This window comes from Mus musculus, chromosome 8 (assembly GCF_000001635.26).
Source record: "Mus musculus strain C57BL/6J chromosome 8, GRCm38.p6 C57BL/6J".
In the NCBI taxonomy this organism is placed as follows: domain Eukaryota; kingdom Metazoa; phylum Chordata; class Mammalia; order Rodentia; family Muridae; genus Mus; species Mus musculus.
In genome coordinates this window covers 13,782,312-13,799,813 of record NC_000074.6, presented here as the reverse complement: position 1 = coordinate 13,799,813, position 17,502 = coordinate 13,782,312, and the positions used below count along the sequence as shown (strand labels likewise).

The window sequence follows — 17,502 nt, the reverse complement described above, 5'->3', positions numbered from 1 at the left end:
GTGTGAGGTTGGCCCCGGAAGTGAAGTATCGCTCCACTATCAGTAGCTCTGGGGAAGTTACCCGTGGCAGAGCATCCTAAACAGAAGTTACAGCTAAGTGATTAAGACGTTAACTGCCAAGTAATCTTTCTTTAGAAGTATTCCAAGAACAGAACACTGGCTACCTTTGGAGAACTTCACAACATGGAAGATGTTCTGGCCCTGAGACAAAATATCAAGACACATATTACATGGCTATGATCCCACTTAGCAGCAGCCTTCCCGCCCACTACCTCACTGGCCCTCCTTTCCCTGCCCACAAAGCCTGAGTTCCCTAAGACAGGCTTTTGGGGATGACGCCCCCTTAACATCCAGCATGGCGGCCCTCTGTTTATCTGAGTCTTCCCCCCTAACCCCTCAGTCGATTCTTGGCTCCCAGACTGTTGGCTTACCAGTGAGGAGCAGCCTAGAAGTGGCCCCACTGGCAGTGCTACCCTGAATGTGTCTCTGGGAAATTGTGACAGAACAAAAGTGACCTTCCTACTTCTGAAGGGACATCTGTTCTGGTCTCAAGGACCTTGCGCTGTATTCACGCTTAGGCAGAGCTGACTCATTAAAGAAAGCACCACAAGATGCTCTTTCCTTTAGCACCTTTTTTTTTCCCTCAAGATTTATTTATTTTATGTAAATAAGTACACTGTAGCTGTCTTCAGACACACCAGAAGAGGGCATCAGATCCCATTACAGATGGTTGTGAGCCACCATGTGGTAGCTGGGAATTGAACTCAGGACCTCAGGAAGAGCAGTCAGTGCTCTTAACCACTGAGCCACCTCTCCAGCACCTTCCCTTGTGATCTTAAGGCTGCATTTTACAATATTCATCTCCAGTAAATGACTTCTGCCAACCAGTTTTTCCAGGTAGATAAAAACCTGATTCTTAGAGCCAGGTGGTGGTGGCGCACACCTTTAATCCCAGCACTTGGGAGGCAGAGGCAGGCAGATTTCTGAGTTCAAGGGCCAGCCTGGTCTACAAAATGAGTTCCAGGACAGCCCGGGCTACACAGAGAAACCCTGTCTCGAAAAACCAAAAAAACAAAAACAAAAAACCTGATTCTTTAAAAAGATGATGGAATGTTTTATTCTGAATTTAGTTCCAAGTTTAGTGCATCCCAGATGAGCAAGAACACTCTAGAAGGTATGGACTTTGAAATTCAGCCCACATGGGAAGACATAGACAGAGTACAACTCTAGACCTACGAACACAAGGCAGATTGTTCTTATCTAGCTTTGCAAGGATTTCTACCCGGGGAACATGGCTGTGTGGCTGCAGAGCACATCAACAGGGACGATGGCCCATGGTCTACTGGGCCTTGTGTCCCAGGCGATCCTTTCTTGGCCCCAGGCTGTCATACTCCTTGTGCTCCTTGCCGCTTCTCTCTGCCACGTCCATGGGGACACTGCCATCCTGGCCCTTCTTCCCTCTGTCCTGGGCGAAGCCTTTCCCCCACTTTGCCTCGTCTTCATTCCTTCTGGAGAACCTGGCAAACTCTGAGTGACTGCTGTGCTTCCTGCAGGTGTCCGGATGACATCTAGAAGTTTCAGGGTCTTTCTCTCGAGATCTCTTGTCCCTTGGCTCTTTATCACTGGTATCCTGTAGCCTGTGAGTCAAAACAAATAGTTAATAACTAGCTGCAGGGAAGTGGCTTTCTTATTATCTGTCTCCTTTCTACCCTGAGTGGGGTGTGTGAGAATTGAGCCCATTGCTACAGAGCTGAGGTTCGCAGCCATGGGCTCACATATTCAACAGAAGACACAGAGAAGATGGACAAACGATATCTGCCACGGTACCTGAATGGCAAGTATATATACTATATACAATGACACAACGCTAAGGTATGTGGACACACTGTCCTACCTCTCAGTTCTCCAAAGGAGGTGTGGTGGGAGCAGCACTACTAGGAGGTGTGGCCTTGATGGACGAGGTGTGGTCTTGTTGGAACAGGTGTGGCCTTGTTGGAGCAGGTGTGTCACTGTGAGGGGAATGGGCTCTGCTGTAACCCTCCTCCTAGCTGCCTGAGGATGCTGAGATTTCTGCTGACTGCCTCTGATCAAGATGTAGAACTCTTGCTCCATCTCCAGCACCATGCCTACCTGGATGCTGCCATGTTTTCTGCCACGATAGTAATGGACTGAACCTCTGAACCTGTCAGCCAGCCTCAATTAAATGGTGTCCTTTATAGGAGTTGCCTTGGTCATAGTGTGTGTTCCCAGCAGTAAAACCCTAAGACAGCATGTTACAGCTTAGCTAAATGAGTGGCATTCCTAGGTGCCCAGATGAACTGAAGTCTAATAGTGCCAGCTGGATTAACTCACGCAGTGGAAAGGTTAAGTGAGCAGTGGACAAGATGCGTGTTTATCTGGCTCTTGAGGTCTTTGCCTCTCTGAACCATGGGCACAAGCTACCACGTTCCCTCTGAGTGCTATCCACGTGGGAAGCTTGGGAACAAGTGAGGACACTGCTGTACCACAACCCATGACACTGCAATGCTAGAACACAGATCAAGGTGCTAAAGACTGCGGAGCTGATAATCCAACAAGTAGAAGAAGCCTTGGTCTGGGCAAGCCCAGGCAGACATGATCCTCAGGGCGAGGGGCTATGCCTGCCGGCTTCGTGCTGAGCTCCTTCCATGAAACCATGTCGTGAGCAGGGAAAGATAAAGAGGCAGGACCAACGGGAGACAGAACTAAGGAGAAGAATTATAATACCTAAGGACTATTGCTCCACCACAAAACAACAAAAACAAACAAACAGAAAAACATCCAGAAGTGACCAACCCTAAAAGATGGGGCTCTGAAATTGTTGTTGCAGGTCACTGAAATGTGACCACAGACAGAATGCAGGGGAGCTGGAATAAAACTGTGTGAAATCTCAACCACTAAGGAAAGCACTGACCAGGCATAATTCACCCAGGAAGAAGGACTGGACGGCACACCCTGGAGAACTAAGCCCAGGAAGGAGGTCTTACAAGGCAAGGGAGATGCTAAAGAGGCGACGGTTAAGGAGGAGCAGGGGACCTCCCTGTTAAGCTGATACTGGGGCTCTGGGTCAGGGCTCACTATGCTCCTGGTGTGCTCAGCAGGAGACACACGACTCTGAGGGCAATGTAAGTGTGCAGCACCGTACTGCCACTGTGACTGCAGACCAGGGGCAGGGGACGTCACTGCAACAGGAGCGCGCTCACCTCTCCCCAGCTGTCTCTGGCTGGCTCGCTACCAGCCGGTCTTCCTGCTTCTCGTCTCCAGCACCAACAGCTTCACCTCTTTCTTTGGGTTTCTCTGTGGCCACTTCCTCTCCCGTTTCCAGTTTTTTAAGAAGCTGAGAAATTGTAACATTACCACGGTTATTATTACTGCTACTGTATGATGTCTTACTGTGGCTCAGAGGTTGAGGGCATTTGCTGCTCATCGAGAGCCCCTGGCCTGGCCTGGGTTCCTCTCACCCACACGGTAGCTTACAACCACAGTCACCTCCAGTTCCAGGGGACTCAGTGTCCTCTTCGGGCTTCTACCAGACACACATGTGGGGCACATACATACAGACTTTGCTAACCATGGATATGGCCCGTACGTATCGAAAGTAACACTTAATGATGGTTGATCCTTTCTTTATATTGTGTGTTTCTTCAGAACCCCAATAAGGCATCTTAAACCCTCTGTGGAGTGAGATGAAATCCCAGCTTTAAAAGGTCCTAAGCAGGGCTGATTCCAATTCCAATTTTGATAAAAATCTCTTCAATCTACATACATAAATGTATCAGCCATGGGAAAAGCTGGACACGAGGGTGGGACCCATGGGTGCTGCCTGGTGCTGAGTCCTGAACGCCTTGTCCTAGTCCTGAGGTCCTGAGGACACCTGAACTCACGGGGATGTTTGAAGCTGTTGTTATAGAATGGATGGAAGGAACTGTGATAAAGGGTTAGATTAACCGACAACGGTCGATGAATTACAGAGCTACGCTACTTCAGTGGCGTAGACACTTGGGTGGAGTTACGACTGTAACACTTAATGATGGATAATACTGTTTCCGCACTCACCTTGATCCTCACGTCCTTCTCCGCTCTCTTGTGCCTCTCCGCCTCCTTCCTCTTACAGCGGTCCTCCTCTCTCCTCTTCCTCTTCTCTTCTTCCCGCAGACGCTTCTTTTCTAGCTCCCTCCTCCTCCGCTCCTCGCGCTTTTCTTCCCGGAGTCTCTGAAGGTAGAGCCAAACACATATGTAAGTTTCCTGTTAGAAACAACAGGTACGGGACGGATGCCCACCAGGTACAAATGTTACCTACCTGCTTTTCTAATTTTCTGTTTTTAATATATTCCAAAAGAGGGGTGGTCCTTCTAGCTAAAGAAAAAAAAATTATAATACATTACATATAACTTGTAAACTGAGGTTTCTCTTAAGTTCTTGTTTCCAACTTAACATTAAAATAATTAGGGGAAGAATATGATCTCTAAAGTGTGAGTGTGCACCGCACCTGGGGACATTCATATTCTGTTACAAATTCAAGTAATCTGTAGGTGCTGGCAATTCTGATACACTGACTTCTCGCCACTCTTGAAGTTTTTATTAGCATATATCAGTTATACATAATAACGGGTCATTATGACATTTTCATACACATGTATAATGTATTTTGATCACGTTTATACTCCATGACCTACCCATGAGCCCTCTCTCTCCTGCTGACCTTTCTCTTCCCAACTAGTCCTCTTCCTCTCACGTCTACCTTTGTGGGGCTTTTCTGTTTTTGTTTTTGTGACCTAGTGAGTTTAATTAGGGCTCTTTATAGGGAGGAATACATATATGTGGATATTTACAGAGCCATAGGCAACTTAACAGTGAACAAAAAGACACATGACATGTTTTCTTAAAAAAGGTCAGAAGACATTGCCCACATACTTGGCAAAACATGTGTATGTGTGAGATCTTAAGCTTCTCAGATGTTACTAATTTATTTTTATCCTTCTGAGGAGTCAGAGCGACATTTACACACTGACTTGGATGCTACATGTATTTTCAGAACGTTTTGCTTTTCCACTGTTGAGGTTTTTTTTTTAAGATTTATTTTATTTTATCTGCATGTATGGTATGTTTATGCCTGGTGCCTGTGGTGGTCAGTACAGGCTGTTGATTCCCTGGAACTGAAGTTAGTAACGGCAGTGAGCTGCTGTGCAGGAGCTAGGAACTGGGAACTGGTCAGGTCCTCTGCAGATCAACAAGCCCTCTAAGCACTGTGCCATCTCCCCAGCCCCAATGCTACAATGTCTTTAATGCACGCCAACCTAACTCAAAAGTCCAAAGTCTGAAATGCCCTCAAGGAAAGTTTTGAGTACTGACGTAATAACACAAGTGGAAAATTCTAGATGTAATTTTATGAGATAGGTCAGTCAGCACAGAAACACACTGCACGTGTGGTATACACCTGCCTTCTAACTGTGTTTAAATACATAGAAAACACAACTGTTATTTAGACTTGTGTGGCATTATACACACACACACACACACACACACACACACAAATATTCCAAAGCCCCAAACAGAACATTTCTGGTCTTAATCATTTCAGGCAAGAGCTATTCAATCTAAAGCTTAGAAATGATTGCAGATGGCACTGCTGACTCAAAACCAAACCAAACCAACAGAAAAATCCACCACCCATCTCTCTCATCAGAAGTATGTTTCCACATTTTACCCTGAATGCCACCTTTCCTACGTCCTACCTCTCATGTCTGTTTGGGATGTCAGGTGCCCACATGTATCAGAGGCCTACAGGTTTCCCCAGAGGGAGCAGCCCCACAGCCCTCCAATGTGAGCACACGGTGAGACGGTGGGGATGGGCCGCCCGACAGACCTTTAAGACCTCATAGTGAACGGGCTGGGAAGAATCCTGGATATTGCTGCAAGTTGGCACTGAGGACCTTTGACACCTGGCTAGAGACCAAACGGGACTCAGCCTTAGGGAGAGTGGGCATGCTCAGGGCGCCCACGCGTCGTGGCAGGTGCTGTGCTCATGGATGTAAGCAGTCTGGCAGAAATGAATTTATTTTAAAGAGACACTTTGGCTATCAGACTAGGAAAACAAAGGACCCCAAGATAAAGTTTAGTAGCACTGACTTATCCCTCCTCCCCTCCTAATTACCTGTCATAAAAGTTTACAAGGCTCAACAAGGTGATGATGTTTGCTGAGGCCATGAAGTGCCAAGTCTCAGAGCTAATCCTAGGCTGGTCCAGTTGGAACTCCTGGAAGCCACAGTTAACACACGCTTGCTCACCTTAAGCCTGGTCTTTAGTTCTTTCTGCCCCTGAGCCCCCACACTAATCAGTCCATCCTCCTCCTTTCTGTCCATATTTGACTTCTAAAACATGCCCAGTATATTACAACAGCCTTCCCTGCGGAGCCAGAGCTCTCGGTCAGACCCTTGCTTCTCCCTGGCACTCACCAGCACTGTGGTCAGAGCAATGAGAGGAGTGTGTGTGTGTGTGTGTGTGTGTGTGTGTGTCCCGGGCGGAGTCAGGTGTCAGGTCTCAGCACAGGGCTTCTTACATCTCTCCAATCCCGTGAGCTTACGTTCTGTTCCTACAGAGCTCCAGACTCTGGTCTCTTTATTCCCCATATACTCAATTTTAAACATCTCTTTTCTGCCACTACAAGAGGAAAATATAGATCCACTGTGGACGTGGGGGAGGAAATCGGGAAGGGAATTCATGTGGAAACCAACAAACCAACTAACTGTATGTGAGATGCTAGGCAGGTGAGCAGGACACGTAAGGGATGGCAGGCATTGGGAAAAGGGCTGTGTGTTCTGTTATGTGTATGAATATTCGGCCTGCATGCCTGTCTGTGCATCACGTGTGTAATATACACAAAGGCTAGGAGAGGGCGCTGGATCCCCTGCGACTGGAGTTAGCAATGGCTATATGTTGCCATCTGGGTGTTGGAAATCCAACCTGGATCCTTTGGAAGATCAACCAATGCTCTTAAACTATGAGCCATCTCTTCAGCCCCTAGAGGAGAGGTTTAATACTGAGGCCATCAGGAAATGGGACATTCAGGGGTGTCTGAGACTAAACTAAGGGGTTTCATGTCTGCTCGTGAGTTTTCTGAAGAGACAAACATTTCTAAAATACACTATTTTAGGAAAAAGTTCTATGAGGATTCTAACCAGATGCTAGACTCGAGCTGGGCTTGCATTGACAGGTTAGCTTCCTCAGAAGATATCTAGCTTCATATATGAGCCAAATGTCTTGTCTCTATAGGTTCCCAAGGCCCACTGTGGCTGCTCTGCAAAGACAGTCACTCTGCTGCAACAAAGTGTCCTCTCTGAGCAGCCAAGGGCGTGCCCCTGTCTGTGGCAGCACGGCCATTCTAAGCCAGGACCCCAGAAGCAGAGTCTCCGCTGAGAAAGGCTCGGAAATATTTCCCTGCGCTATCGCTTTTTTGTTGAAAGTAGAAAATACTGTTTCCATCAAGCCTGTAGTGGAAAGAAATTTTACCCTCATCTTGAAAAAAGGAGAACTGGACATATACTCCATCAGTAAGTATCTCAATAAACAAACGAGCAGAACAGACCCAGGAGCTCTCTCGTCTTGGCTTCTATCTCTCCCAGCAGCGTCTCGGGACTAGCGCTGGTCTTCTCCTCCTCCAGGCTGTACGACTCCAGGAACTGTTTATATTCTGGGTCTGTTACAGAATGAATGAATGGATAAATGAATCAGGATACCCCCCTCTCCAGCTATAGGGAATGCTTGGTCAGTGTATTGAATCTGCTGGTTACAATTCAGCTTTCGGAAAGGGCTCACCATCTTCAATGCTTCCGGTCTTGGCATCTTTTTTCTTCAGCTTCTTTTTGGCAATCTTCTGGAATGGAGCAAACTCCACCACAGCAGGATACTCCAGGCCTTGTATAGAGAGATGTCCAAGTGTCATTATGGAACTCTACTACAGTCTCTTTGGGAAACAAGTATCTAACGGTGAATCTATCGACATGGAGTTAAGACAAGGTAAGCTGTAAATCCAAACATGCAAACGTGCTTCCAGGAGAGTGGTGGGTGGAAGGAAGCAGCGCTTGCTACATGGCATGGTCCATCATCAGAGGACTCACTCACAACACCACTCAGTACATGGCATGGTCCATCATGAGAGGACTCACTCACAACACCACTCAGTACATGGCATGGTCCATCATGAGAGGACTCACTCACAACACCACTCAGTACATGGCATGGCTCATCATGAGAGGACTCACTCACAACACCACTCAGTACATGGCATGGCCCATCATGAGAGGACTCACTCACAACACCACTCAGTACATGGCATGGTCCATCATGAGAGGACTCACTCACAACACCACTCAGTACATGGCATGGCCCATCATGAGAGGACTCACTCACAGCATCACTCAGTACATGGCATGGTCCATCATGAGAGGACTCACTCACACCATCACTCAGTACATGGCATGGTCCATCATCACATAAAACAGCTTTACTTGACAAAGGAGAAATGTGCAGGTCAGTAGACCCAGCTATTCCTCATTGCTTACAAATCATGTATGAGTAGAGTACCTTCGGTCATGTTTTTAGTTACAATCAACTATTTTAATGTTAAAATGTTTTGTGTTAGAGAGAGAACTCAGTCATTGAGCCACATTAGGTGGCTCATAAACACCTATAACTCCAGTTCCTGGGTACCCAATGCCCTCTTCTGACTTCTGAGGACACCTGGACACATAGTATACATATACATACTCAGACACGCACACACACACACACACACACACACACACACACACACAAAATAAAATGTAAAGAATTAATTTAAAGATGTTAATATATATATAATCTGCTTAAAGAACTTACTCTGCTTAAAAGAGACACAGGGCTAAAAAGGGTTTGGGAGCTCAAAGGACATATGTTAAGTTCTATGTTGGGTTTGTTTCAAACAAAAACATGAAAAGTGGAAGCAGTAGGCACTGATTTGGATGTTATGTGGGAAGAAGATGATCATATAAAGAGATGTTCTCTGGAAGAATCTGTTCATTGGCTTTTAGCTAGCACATGGAACACTTTACCTCAAGACTAAACCCAGTAAGCAATATCATCTTATAATATTTCTCTGTTTTTAAAATAAGATACCAAAATTCCAAAGTTGTCAGTATATAAAATAAATAAGTATAATTCAGAAAATTAAGAAATAAGCAAAACTGGGGAGGTGGAAGGCACAGACTGGCAGGGGTGGTGCTCCCGCGGCACACAGCAGCTGACAAAGTCCTGACTCCACAATTTACCACAGAGCTAAGGTAATCAAGATAGCATGGCACTAGAACAAAACAGACAAACACCCCAAGGAACGCAATGGAGAGCCAACAGAAAACACTTGGGTATATGACCAAATCACTTTGACAAGAATGCTAAGATCATCTAATAGAAACCAGTGGGTACTTCAACCAATGGTGCTGAGAAACCTGGACAGCCACACACAAGAGAATGAAATTAGACATTTACCCAATGCCACAAACTTAAAACCTAACTCAAAACACACAGCCAGTAACTATAAGAGTTCTACCTTCACAAACTCTCAGATGTGACAACACATACATAGGCAACTAAAGCAAGAACCAAAAAAAAAAAAAAAAAAAAAGCTGCGTCAAAAGTCACAATCCTCAGAGTGAAAAGGCAATCTATGGACAGGGAGAGCCATCCAGCCGGCAAGGGAGCGCCACCCGGAGTACACAGAGAACTTCTTCAGCGCAGCAGCCACCCAGCCAAGTGGAAAAAGAACCGGGAACGTCTGGGAGTGCTGCCCTGTACCTGTGGTTCCAAGAGGGATTGCTGCAGGTTTGGCGTCAGCCTGGGGTACAAGGTGAGACAAAACAAAGCAGAAGAAACCCTCAATGTACCAGAAATAACCCTGTTCAGGAACGACAGGCTGGACAGGTGGCTTCCGGTTAGGAGCACTTGCTGTCTGTCCTGAGGACGTGAACTTGGTTCCCAGCACACACGCTGGGCAGCTCACAACCACCTGCAACTCCAGCTCAGGGGATCTAGTCCCCTCTTCTGGCAACTGAACCCTGCTACAACATGTCACATGCACATATATACGCATAAATGTTATATATGTATATGTTCCTCCCCCCCCCCCCTTTTTTTTGGTTTTTTGAGACAGGGTTTCTCTGTGTAGCCTTGGCTGTCCTGGAACTCACTCTGTAGGCCAGGCTGGCCTCGAACTTAGAAATCCGCCTGCCTCTGCCTCCCAAGTGCTGGGATTAAAAGCATGTTTTAATCACCCTCAGCAAAAATAAGTTTCTTTAAAAAGATTTATTTAGTGTACATGAGTGCAACATCTGCATGTATACCTGTGTAGCAGAAGAGGTCATTGGATCCCTTTACAGATGGTTGTGAGCCACCATGTGGTTGCTGCGAATTGAACTCAGGACCTCTGGAAGAGCAGCTAATGCTCTTAACTGTTGAGCCATCTCTCTAGCTACTGAAAATAAAAATTTTTAATTGAAAAAAAAGTGGCAAAGAACTTCAGTGATATCTCTTCAGAGTTGGTCTACATATGGCCAAACAGCAATATAAAAAGATGTTTAATTGCAAATTTTTTGGATAATACAAAATTAAACCACAAAAAGTTTGGGTATATTAGTTAGTATATAACCTATAATCCCAATACTTGAGAGGCTGAGGCAGGAAGAACTCAAGTTAAGGTAAACCTGGGATACTCTACTGATACGATCTCAAAACTCAAGTTAACTCAATCTAACCCAAATCAAAGCAACAACAAAAATAAAACAAAGAACAATTCCTATCCCCAAGAGAAAAGAATCCCAGGAGAGCTCTTACTCTTGAGCCCACGAGGCCAGCTACTACAATGTGATACCAAACAACTTCAATGAAAACTCAAAACAGAGCGCGTTAGAGAGGACGAGGAGCAGTCGTAGCTTTCGTACATTGCTGTCGCTGGGAACGCATGATGGTGTCTGTGCTGTGAGCACTGCGCTACCACCTGACCCCCAAGTCTCCCTCTGGGTTGATATCCAATCTGAAAACAGGGTCTCTGAGACACATCTGCATATCCAGGGGAGTTTACCTCGGCTAAAGCTTGTAACAAGTCAAGTGTCTAACAACTGACATACGAATGGATAGGTAAAATGGACAAACACTCCTATGGGAATATTCTCCAGCTTTGAGAGGGAGGGAATTGGGCAGTTAGGACACTCGAGAATCTGGAGGCCGCTATGCTAAGTGAGAAGCTAGCCAAGAAGACAGAAAGTGTGGCTCTGCTAATACAGGGCATGCAGAGTAATAACATTCATAGAGAGAGAAAATGGAATGAGTTGGAGGGAGGAGAAGGTGGAGGGTCCAGCACTAGTGTTTAATTAATAAAGTTTTAGTTATATAACAATTAGGGACTCTGGGTAACTGGTTGTATAAAGTGAATAATTTTAATAATTCTGAACCACACACAAAAACACACACAAAAGAAAGAAAGAAAGAAGGAAGGACCCACGAGTTCCTCAGGAGGCAGGAGAATTAACCACTGCGGTTTAAGGCCAGCCTGACCTAAGAAACAGAGTCCATCTCAAGAAGGAGGGGAAGGTGATTTCTGTTATGTATATTTTACCAATAAAAAAAAAAAAAGACCATCTGAATAAAGTAGTTAGCAATGAACTAGAACGCCAAATGGCCTGAGCACTAAACTTGCGTGACATTCACAGAAACTACAACCTGATCTTCTGATTGTTGCCCTGACGGAGAAGGAACACCGTTCAGTTGGGGGAGGGGGATGGATGGAAACTGATGGATGGGGAGGGCAGAAAGCACTTCCTACAGAATGTTTACAAACCTTAAAAGCAGAAAATCTAACACAGGACAGTCGGACAGGACGGGGAAGGAGGAACGTAAGAAACGGATCCAGAAAGTTCAGGAGCAGAGTCCCTGAAGGGGAGACTGCGCCACAGGCTCCATGCCTGATATTCATGACCATACGCCCCTCCACCACGCTTTCAAGAAATGGCAATCATGGCCAGTGCTCTGGATCCCTGGCCTAAATATAAGTGTATGATATAGCCCAGAAAACTTTCATCAAACATCGTAAGATAACTTAGTTTTGGAACACAAGGTTCATTTATTGGGAAAAGGAGCCTGTGAGAACTTACTCCCCAGCAAGGTCACGATCCCTCCCGTTCTTATCTCATGGAAGGTCTGGGATGCTTTAGTTTATAAGCTCCGTCAGCACATGACGTGACAGTAAGAGTTTATGACCTTATTTTAGCTGTGAGAAGTTAACTGAAACTCACTGACCTTTATTGCCAATGAAGATATAGCCGTCAAAACGGTCTCTGAACAGCAGGATGTCATCAGGGTTCCTAAAATTAATGTATGCTCTGGAGTAGACATGAGGATAAAGGCTGAAACCGAGGCAACAGTGGTTAGTAAAACGGACGGCCCTTGATTCTGCCTTATCTCCTATGAATAAGCAAATACTTTTTCATGCCCGAGAATCACGTCTCAGTAAATTTTAACAATTTGGATATTCCTTAGCAAAAAAACAAAACAAAACAAAACACCCCGAAGATAAAGCAACCATTAACTGAAGCCTTAATTATCCAGGACCGCCTCTTCTGTACAGAGCCAAGGGTAAAATACTAGACTCCAGAAGTCACCATGCCATGGGTACTTTTAGAGCCATTTCTGGTACATCTGAACAAGAACGAGACTTGTCTAGGCTCCTTCATGGATGACATGCTGTATTTTGAATGGGTGTCAGACCACGTACCAAGGAAAAACTAAATCATTCTCCCCGTCTCACACACAACTCTTTTCACAGGTAGGAACGATTCCATTCCATTTCACAAAGAATACAGAAGTTTAGAGAAATCTGTTGTTCGTACAGAGGGTGCAAGTTACAAGCTGGGACCGGAATTGCACACCGAGTAATTGCACACTGTTCTTTTAGCCATTTTTCTAAACTTCAGCCACCTGAAAACCACCTGTGGTTTTTCAAAGGATACCCATTTAATTATTCATATTTTTATTAGAATAGACTTTAAAAAAAATAACAAAACAAAATTGGTATCCCAAAGGAAAGCGTATATGACACAAATGAGAAAGAATACCATAAAAGGATATAAAAATAAGTATCGTGGAAAACCCACGAATTCCTGTGGCACTGACATCTGCTGCTTAGGTCAGCCCTGCGTTGCTCGCATCCCCACAGGCAGGGAACCTTCTGGCTGGGTGGTGGTGCAAGCAATGAGAGATTCCACTTCTCAGGGCTCAGTTACTGGTCCCTCACTAGGGAAAACACTCCAGACTCAACGTGTGTAAGGGATGCAGTCCGGTTTTGCTCATCATACAGTTTATTAAAAGCTACGCCGAGGAAGGCATGGTAACGGGCTGACGAGGTGACTTGCCCGCTCCTAACGTGGGCGTGCACTGACAGCTGGGAGGGGACTGCAACTGCGAGCGCCCGCGGGGTCCTCCATCCTTCACCAGTGGGTGTCCCGCAGCAGCCCTCACCTGAGGTCCGCAGCCACCACCTCGAAGTAATCGTGCGCCGGCAGGGGGCGCAGTTGCTCTTCCAGCTGCTCTTTGGTGAGGCCCGGGGGCAGACGCCGGAGGACCACCTGGGATGACCATTGCGTTCACTCAGGTGCTGCCGCCCGCCACGCCCACTCAGCCTGAGGTTCCCCGGAGCTCGGGGGACCGCGGCTCCCCAGCTCCACCCCGACTCGCTAATCCTAGTCCAGACTGCTCGCAACAGCCCGCATCACTTCGGAGACTAGGCTCCGCCCCTGAGATGAACAACCCGCCCCGCCCTCCCCAAGCCCCGCCCACCGGGGGGCTTAGAAGCCGTCCTCTCGCGAGACTTGCGGGCCCCGCCCCCACCTTGCTCAGGGCTGTCCTCTTCTCCTCGCGAGGCTTGCCGGCCCCGCTCTCACTTAGGGTCGGGGCCGGAGGCGCCGCCGACTCCTTCCGCGGTGACTCGCGGCGGCAGTGGGTCTCTGAGCTCGATAGTTTCTCCCTCCAGCTCGGGCCCCGCGCAGCCAGGGCTGCGCCTAAGCCTCCGGCCCCCTCTTCCGAGCGCATCCCCACCGGCCGGCCGGCCGCCGCCACCTCCGCGAGAACGAAGCCTCGCGAGGACTAGGCAGCCCCTCCCTTGGAATTCGGTGTTCAGTGTCCCCTCCCCGGCCCTGACAGGGAAGGGGCGGTGCCAATGCTGGCCCGCGCCTGTAGGGGGCAGCGCGGCAGTTTTTAAAAGACAGCGGACGTCCTAGAACGGCGGCGACGGTGAAGGAGATCGGTGCTGCCAGCCACGCGGAGAGCAGATGCTCACTCCGGACGTCCCGTGCGCTGCTGACCTGCGGTGGGGACTGGGAGCCCCCGGTCCACCCGGAGTCACTGGGACAGTACCGAAAGTAAACCCGTCGCTCTCCTCGCCCCACTCTGCCCTCCGCCTCCCTCCTACACGTTTTCTCTGTTGAGACAGGGCTTTGTGTAGCCTTGATTGTCCTGGAACTCACTCTGTAGACCTGGCTCTCCTGGAGCTCAGAGATCCTCTGCCTCCTGGGATTAAAGGCGTCTGGCTTTTTATTTTTATTTTATTTGTAGCAGATATACGAACAATACAGTTTTCCCATGTGCTCAATGATGTATAGCACCATTCTCCCTACGTTAATGGTAAAGGAGAATGAGAGATTTTCAGAAATCGATCGTGGCACTCCTGAAATGTGACGTTTTAAATAAGCCAAAGACTCAAAACCGTTTAGGTCTGCGTCAAACAGGCCTCAAACATCGAGAGTTCTATAAAAGCCTGGGCAAGAGCGGTTTTCCAGTATTTCGTGTTGCAAAGAAAGCTAGGACTGAGCCCATCACTTGAACCAGCTCAGTTTGGAATAACCAGTTACACTGACCAGAAGTTCTGATAGCCTCTTAACCTTTATTAGGAAGAAAACACACGTGTGAGAGGCTGATAAAAATGTGGACGACGAGTTGTCAGGAAAAACCAACCCATACCCAGTTGTTAAGATAGTACAAGGTCGATGGATAGTAACTTCACAATGGAAGAAAGTTGGAACATTACAAGCTTGGAGCCAAAATTATCTCGGGCTGGCTTTTGCCCCCTTAAAGATAAAGCCATTGACTGTCCTCCTGTGTGCCTGACCCAACACCCTTTCACCTGTCTGGCAAACTGCTGGTTAGTTTATGTCAGCTTGACTCAAAATAGTCACTTGGTTGTGAAGAGGAAAGAGTTGAGGCATTATTTTCATCAGATTGGCCTGTGGAACAGTTTCTTGACTAATGGACGTGAAAGGGTCCCACAGCAGTTGGACCTTGCTTGTAATAAAGCCAATAAGCATTCTCTGTGGCCCTGCTAGTTCTTGCCTCCAAACTCCTACTTGAATTTCTTCTCTGATTTCCCTCACTGAGGGATGTGACCAGAGAGCTAGAAGAGGAACTAAATCTCTTCCTCCCACAAGTTGCTTTTGGTCAGTGTTCAGAGTGTAATGAGTTGTGGAAACATGAAAGATACCATTGAAAGAAGAGAGACATTATGAAGTATCAGAGGGATACCAGGGATGTTCTTGTGATATTTGGATTAAGAATCTACCTTTATTGGGACAAATAATGATGGTTAGCTGGGGATGAAGAATCAGTTGTGATTAATAAGACCAGCATCATCAAAGTGCAATTTTCTGGATATACTTCCTAAAGGTCAGCACACAGACACTGCAGTCCAGATGCAGTCAAGGCTATCTCAAGCAGGAAACCTGACTTGGTAATGTGTACCCCACATAGTGGAACTGATTGTGTAGGCATGAACGCTGCAAGATTTAAGAGGTCACAGAAATGAGCTGAGATTGAAACTGGAAAGAGCCAGGAGAGGCAGTAGAAACTCCAGCATGCTGGAGATGCTAGGACTGCAGGACCATGTCAGGTGAGGAGTGGAGCCTACTTAAGCCTACCAGACAAGCTGTGAGTTGTGGATGGCAGAGCCAGCCTGAGACATGGAGCTGCCCAAGTCCCCTGGAGCCCGGAAGATCATGAGTAAGTCCCAGACATTAGATTATAAATTATTTACATTACTGGATTTTGCTTTTGTTTTGATCCACTTTTAACTGTGCTTTGGTTCTTTCTTCCCTCTTGGAATAACTACTTGATTCTGAGACTATAGTTACAAGACTGGATATTGTTAGTGTCACTGAACTTTAACAAGTTTTTAAAGATGGAAACTTTGAAGGTTATACTTTATATTGTTGTATTAACATCTTGATGATAAACAAGGAAAGGTTACTGTTTAATGGTGATGTATGTGTCAAGTTAAGAGGTCACCCCAGTTGGTTAGTTTTTGTGAACTTGAAACAAACTAGTCACCTGGACTAGTTTCCATCAGACTGACCCACAGGGCAGGTTTCTGATTAATGACTGATGTGGAAGGGTTCAACCATCTGTGGGCAGTGCCATCCCTGGGCAGGTGGTCCTGGGTTGTATAAACAAGCAAGCTGAGAATGCTTTAGGGAAACTATGTTCAAAATATATAAAAAAAATATTTTCAATGAAAATTAAATTTATTAAAATAAATAGGTAGTCAAGGTATGCATTTCTCAACATAATATTACAAGGATAGAAAGAAAGCTGGAAAAATATGGCTAACATAGCAGGGAAAAGACTGGGCAAAACTGAGGAAGGCCAGACAAAATTACTAGTCAGAGATGCCAAACAGCCATATCAATTATGTAGTGGTAATTAGTTAGCCCGCTCTGAGCTCCTGGCAGGTCACATGCATGCTGCACCCACCCAAGAGCTCTCTGGATTCACGAATGGAAGACACACAAGTATGTTCAAAGGGCTAATGGAAACCACAGAGAACCAGTCACTAGGGATGATATCCATCAACAGGAAGCGACAGGAAGTAATTGCTTTTGAATGCCTATGGCTGTTTCTCGTTTAATTCTTGTAAAAGAAATGAAACAGAAGCTGTGGAACTAAAAAACTGGAACAGCTCATCTGCTCTCCCAGTGTTTGTATGGAAGATAGGACCTGGAAACAGGCCCTCCAGAAGCTTGTGGGCTGGCTAGCCTGGGGTAGCAACAGAGATGTGTTTTATAGCTAAAAGAAGTTGAAAGTAAGGAAAAAATGTTCTTGTAAACAGCTAAGAGACCTGGATCTCACGGTCAGACAAAATAAGAGTCAAACTTAGAGGCATTACATATTGATTCTGTGTGTGGTCACACATTGGTGAGCATGTAGAGGTCAGACAGCCACAGGAAGCAGCTCTTTCCACCATGAGTCCCAAGGACTGAACTCACCCAGTCAGTCTTGGAAGCAAGTGCCTTTACTTACTCGAGCCATTTCATCAGCCCTCTTTATTTTTAAAGATAGTCTCATTATATTATCTTGGCTAGCCTGGAATTCCTTACACAGACCAGCCTGGCCCGAACTCAAAGATCCACTTGCCTC

General features: G+C 46.4%; 1 protein-coding gene and 1 long non-coding RNA gene across 3 annotated transcripts in view; one reads left to right on the top strand and one right to left on the bottom strand.

Moving 5' to 3' along the window:
• Positions 1–1,090: 1,090 nt before the first annotated feature.
• Positions 1,091–14,759, bottom strand: Upf3a (UPF3 regulator of nonsense transcripts homolog A (yeast)). Of its 2 annotated transcripts, XM_006508860.4 has the most exons (10): positions 13,930–14,759; positions 13,561–13,667; positions 12,343–12,449; positions 7,834–7,932; positions 7,604–7,714; positions 4,319–4,374; positions 4,075–4,230; positions 3,222–3,355; positions 1,895–2,009; positions 1,091–1,637 (listed from the first exon to the last, which is right to left on the bottom strand). In XM_006508860.4, the coding sequence occupies exons 1-9, from the start codon at positions 14,128–14,130 to the stop codon at positions 1,898–1,900; spliced, it is 1,083 nt and encodes a 360-aa protein (XP_006508923.1). In that variant the 5' UTR covers positions 14,131–14,759; the 3' UTR covers positions 1,091–1,637; positions 1,895–1,897. The 2 variants fall into 2 exon arrangements, with proteins under 2 accessions (XP_006508923.1, NP_080200.1); NM_025924.2 differs by lacking the exon at positions 1,895–2,009 and having other exon boundaries at positions 1,276–1,637; positions 13,930–14,199.
• Gm46032 overlaps positions 14,758–17,502 on the top strand; it is a 102,189-nt gene continuing 99,444 nt past the window's right edge. The window contains exon 1 of the long non-coding RNA XR_001778519.2: positions 14,758–16,089. This is a non-coding gene — a long non-coding RNA (predicted gene, 46032). The remainder of the gene's footprint in view (positions 16,090–17,502) is intronic.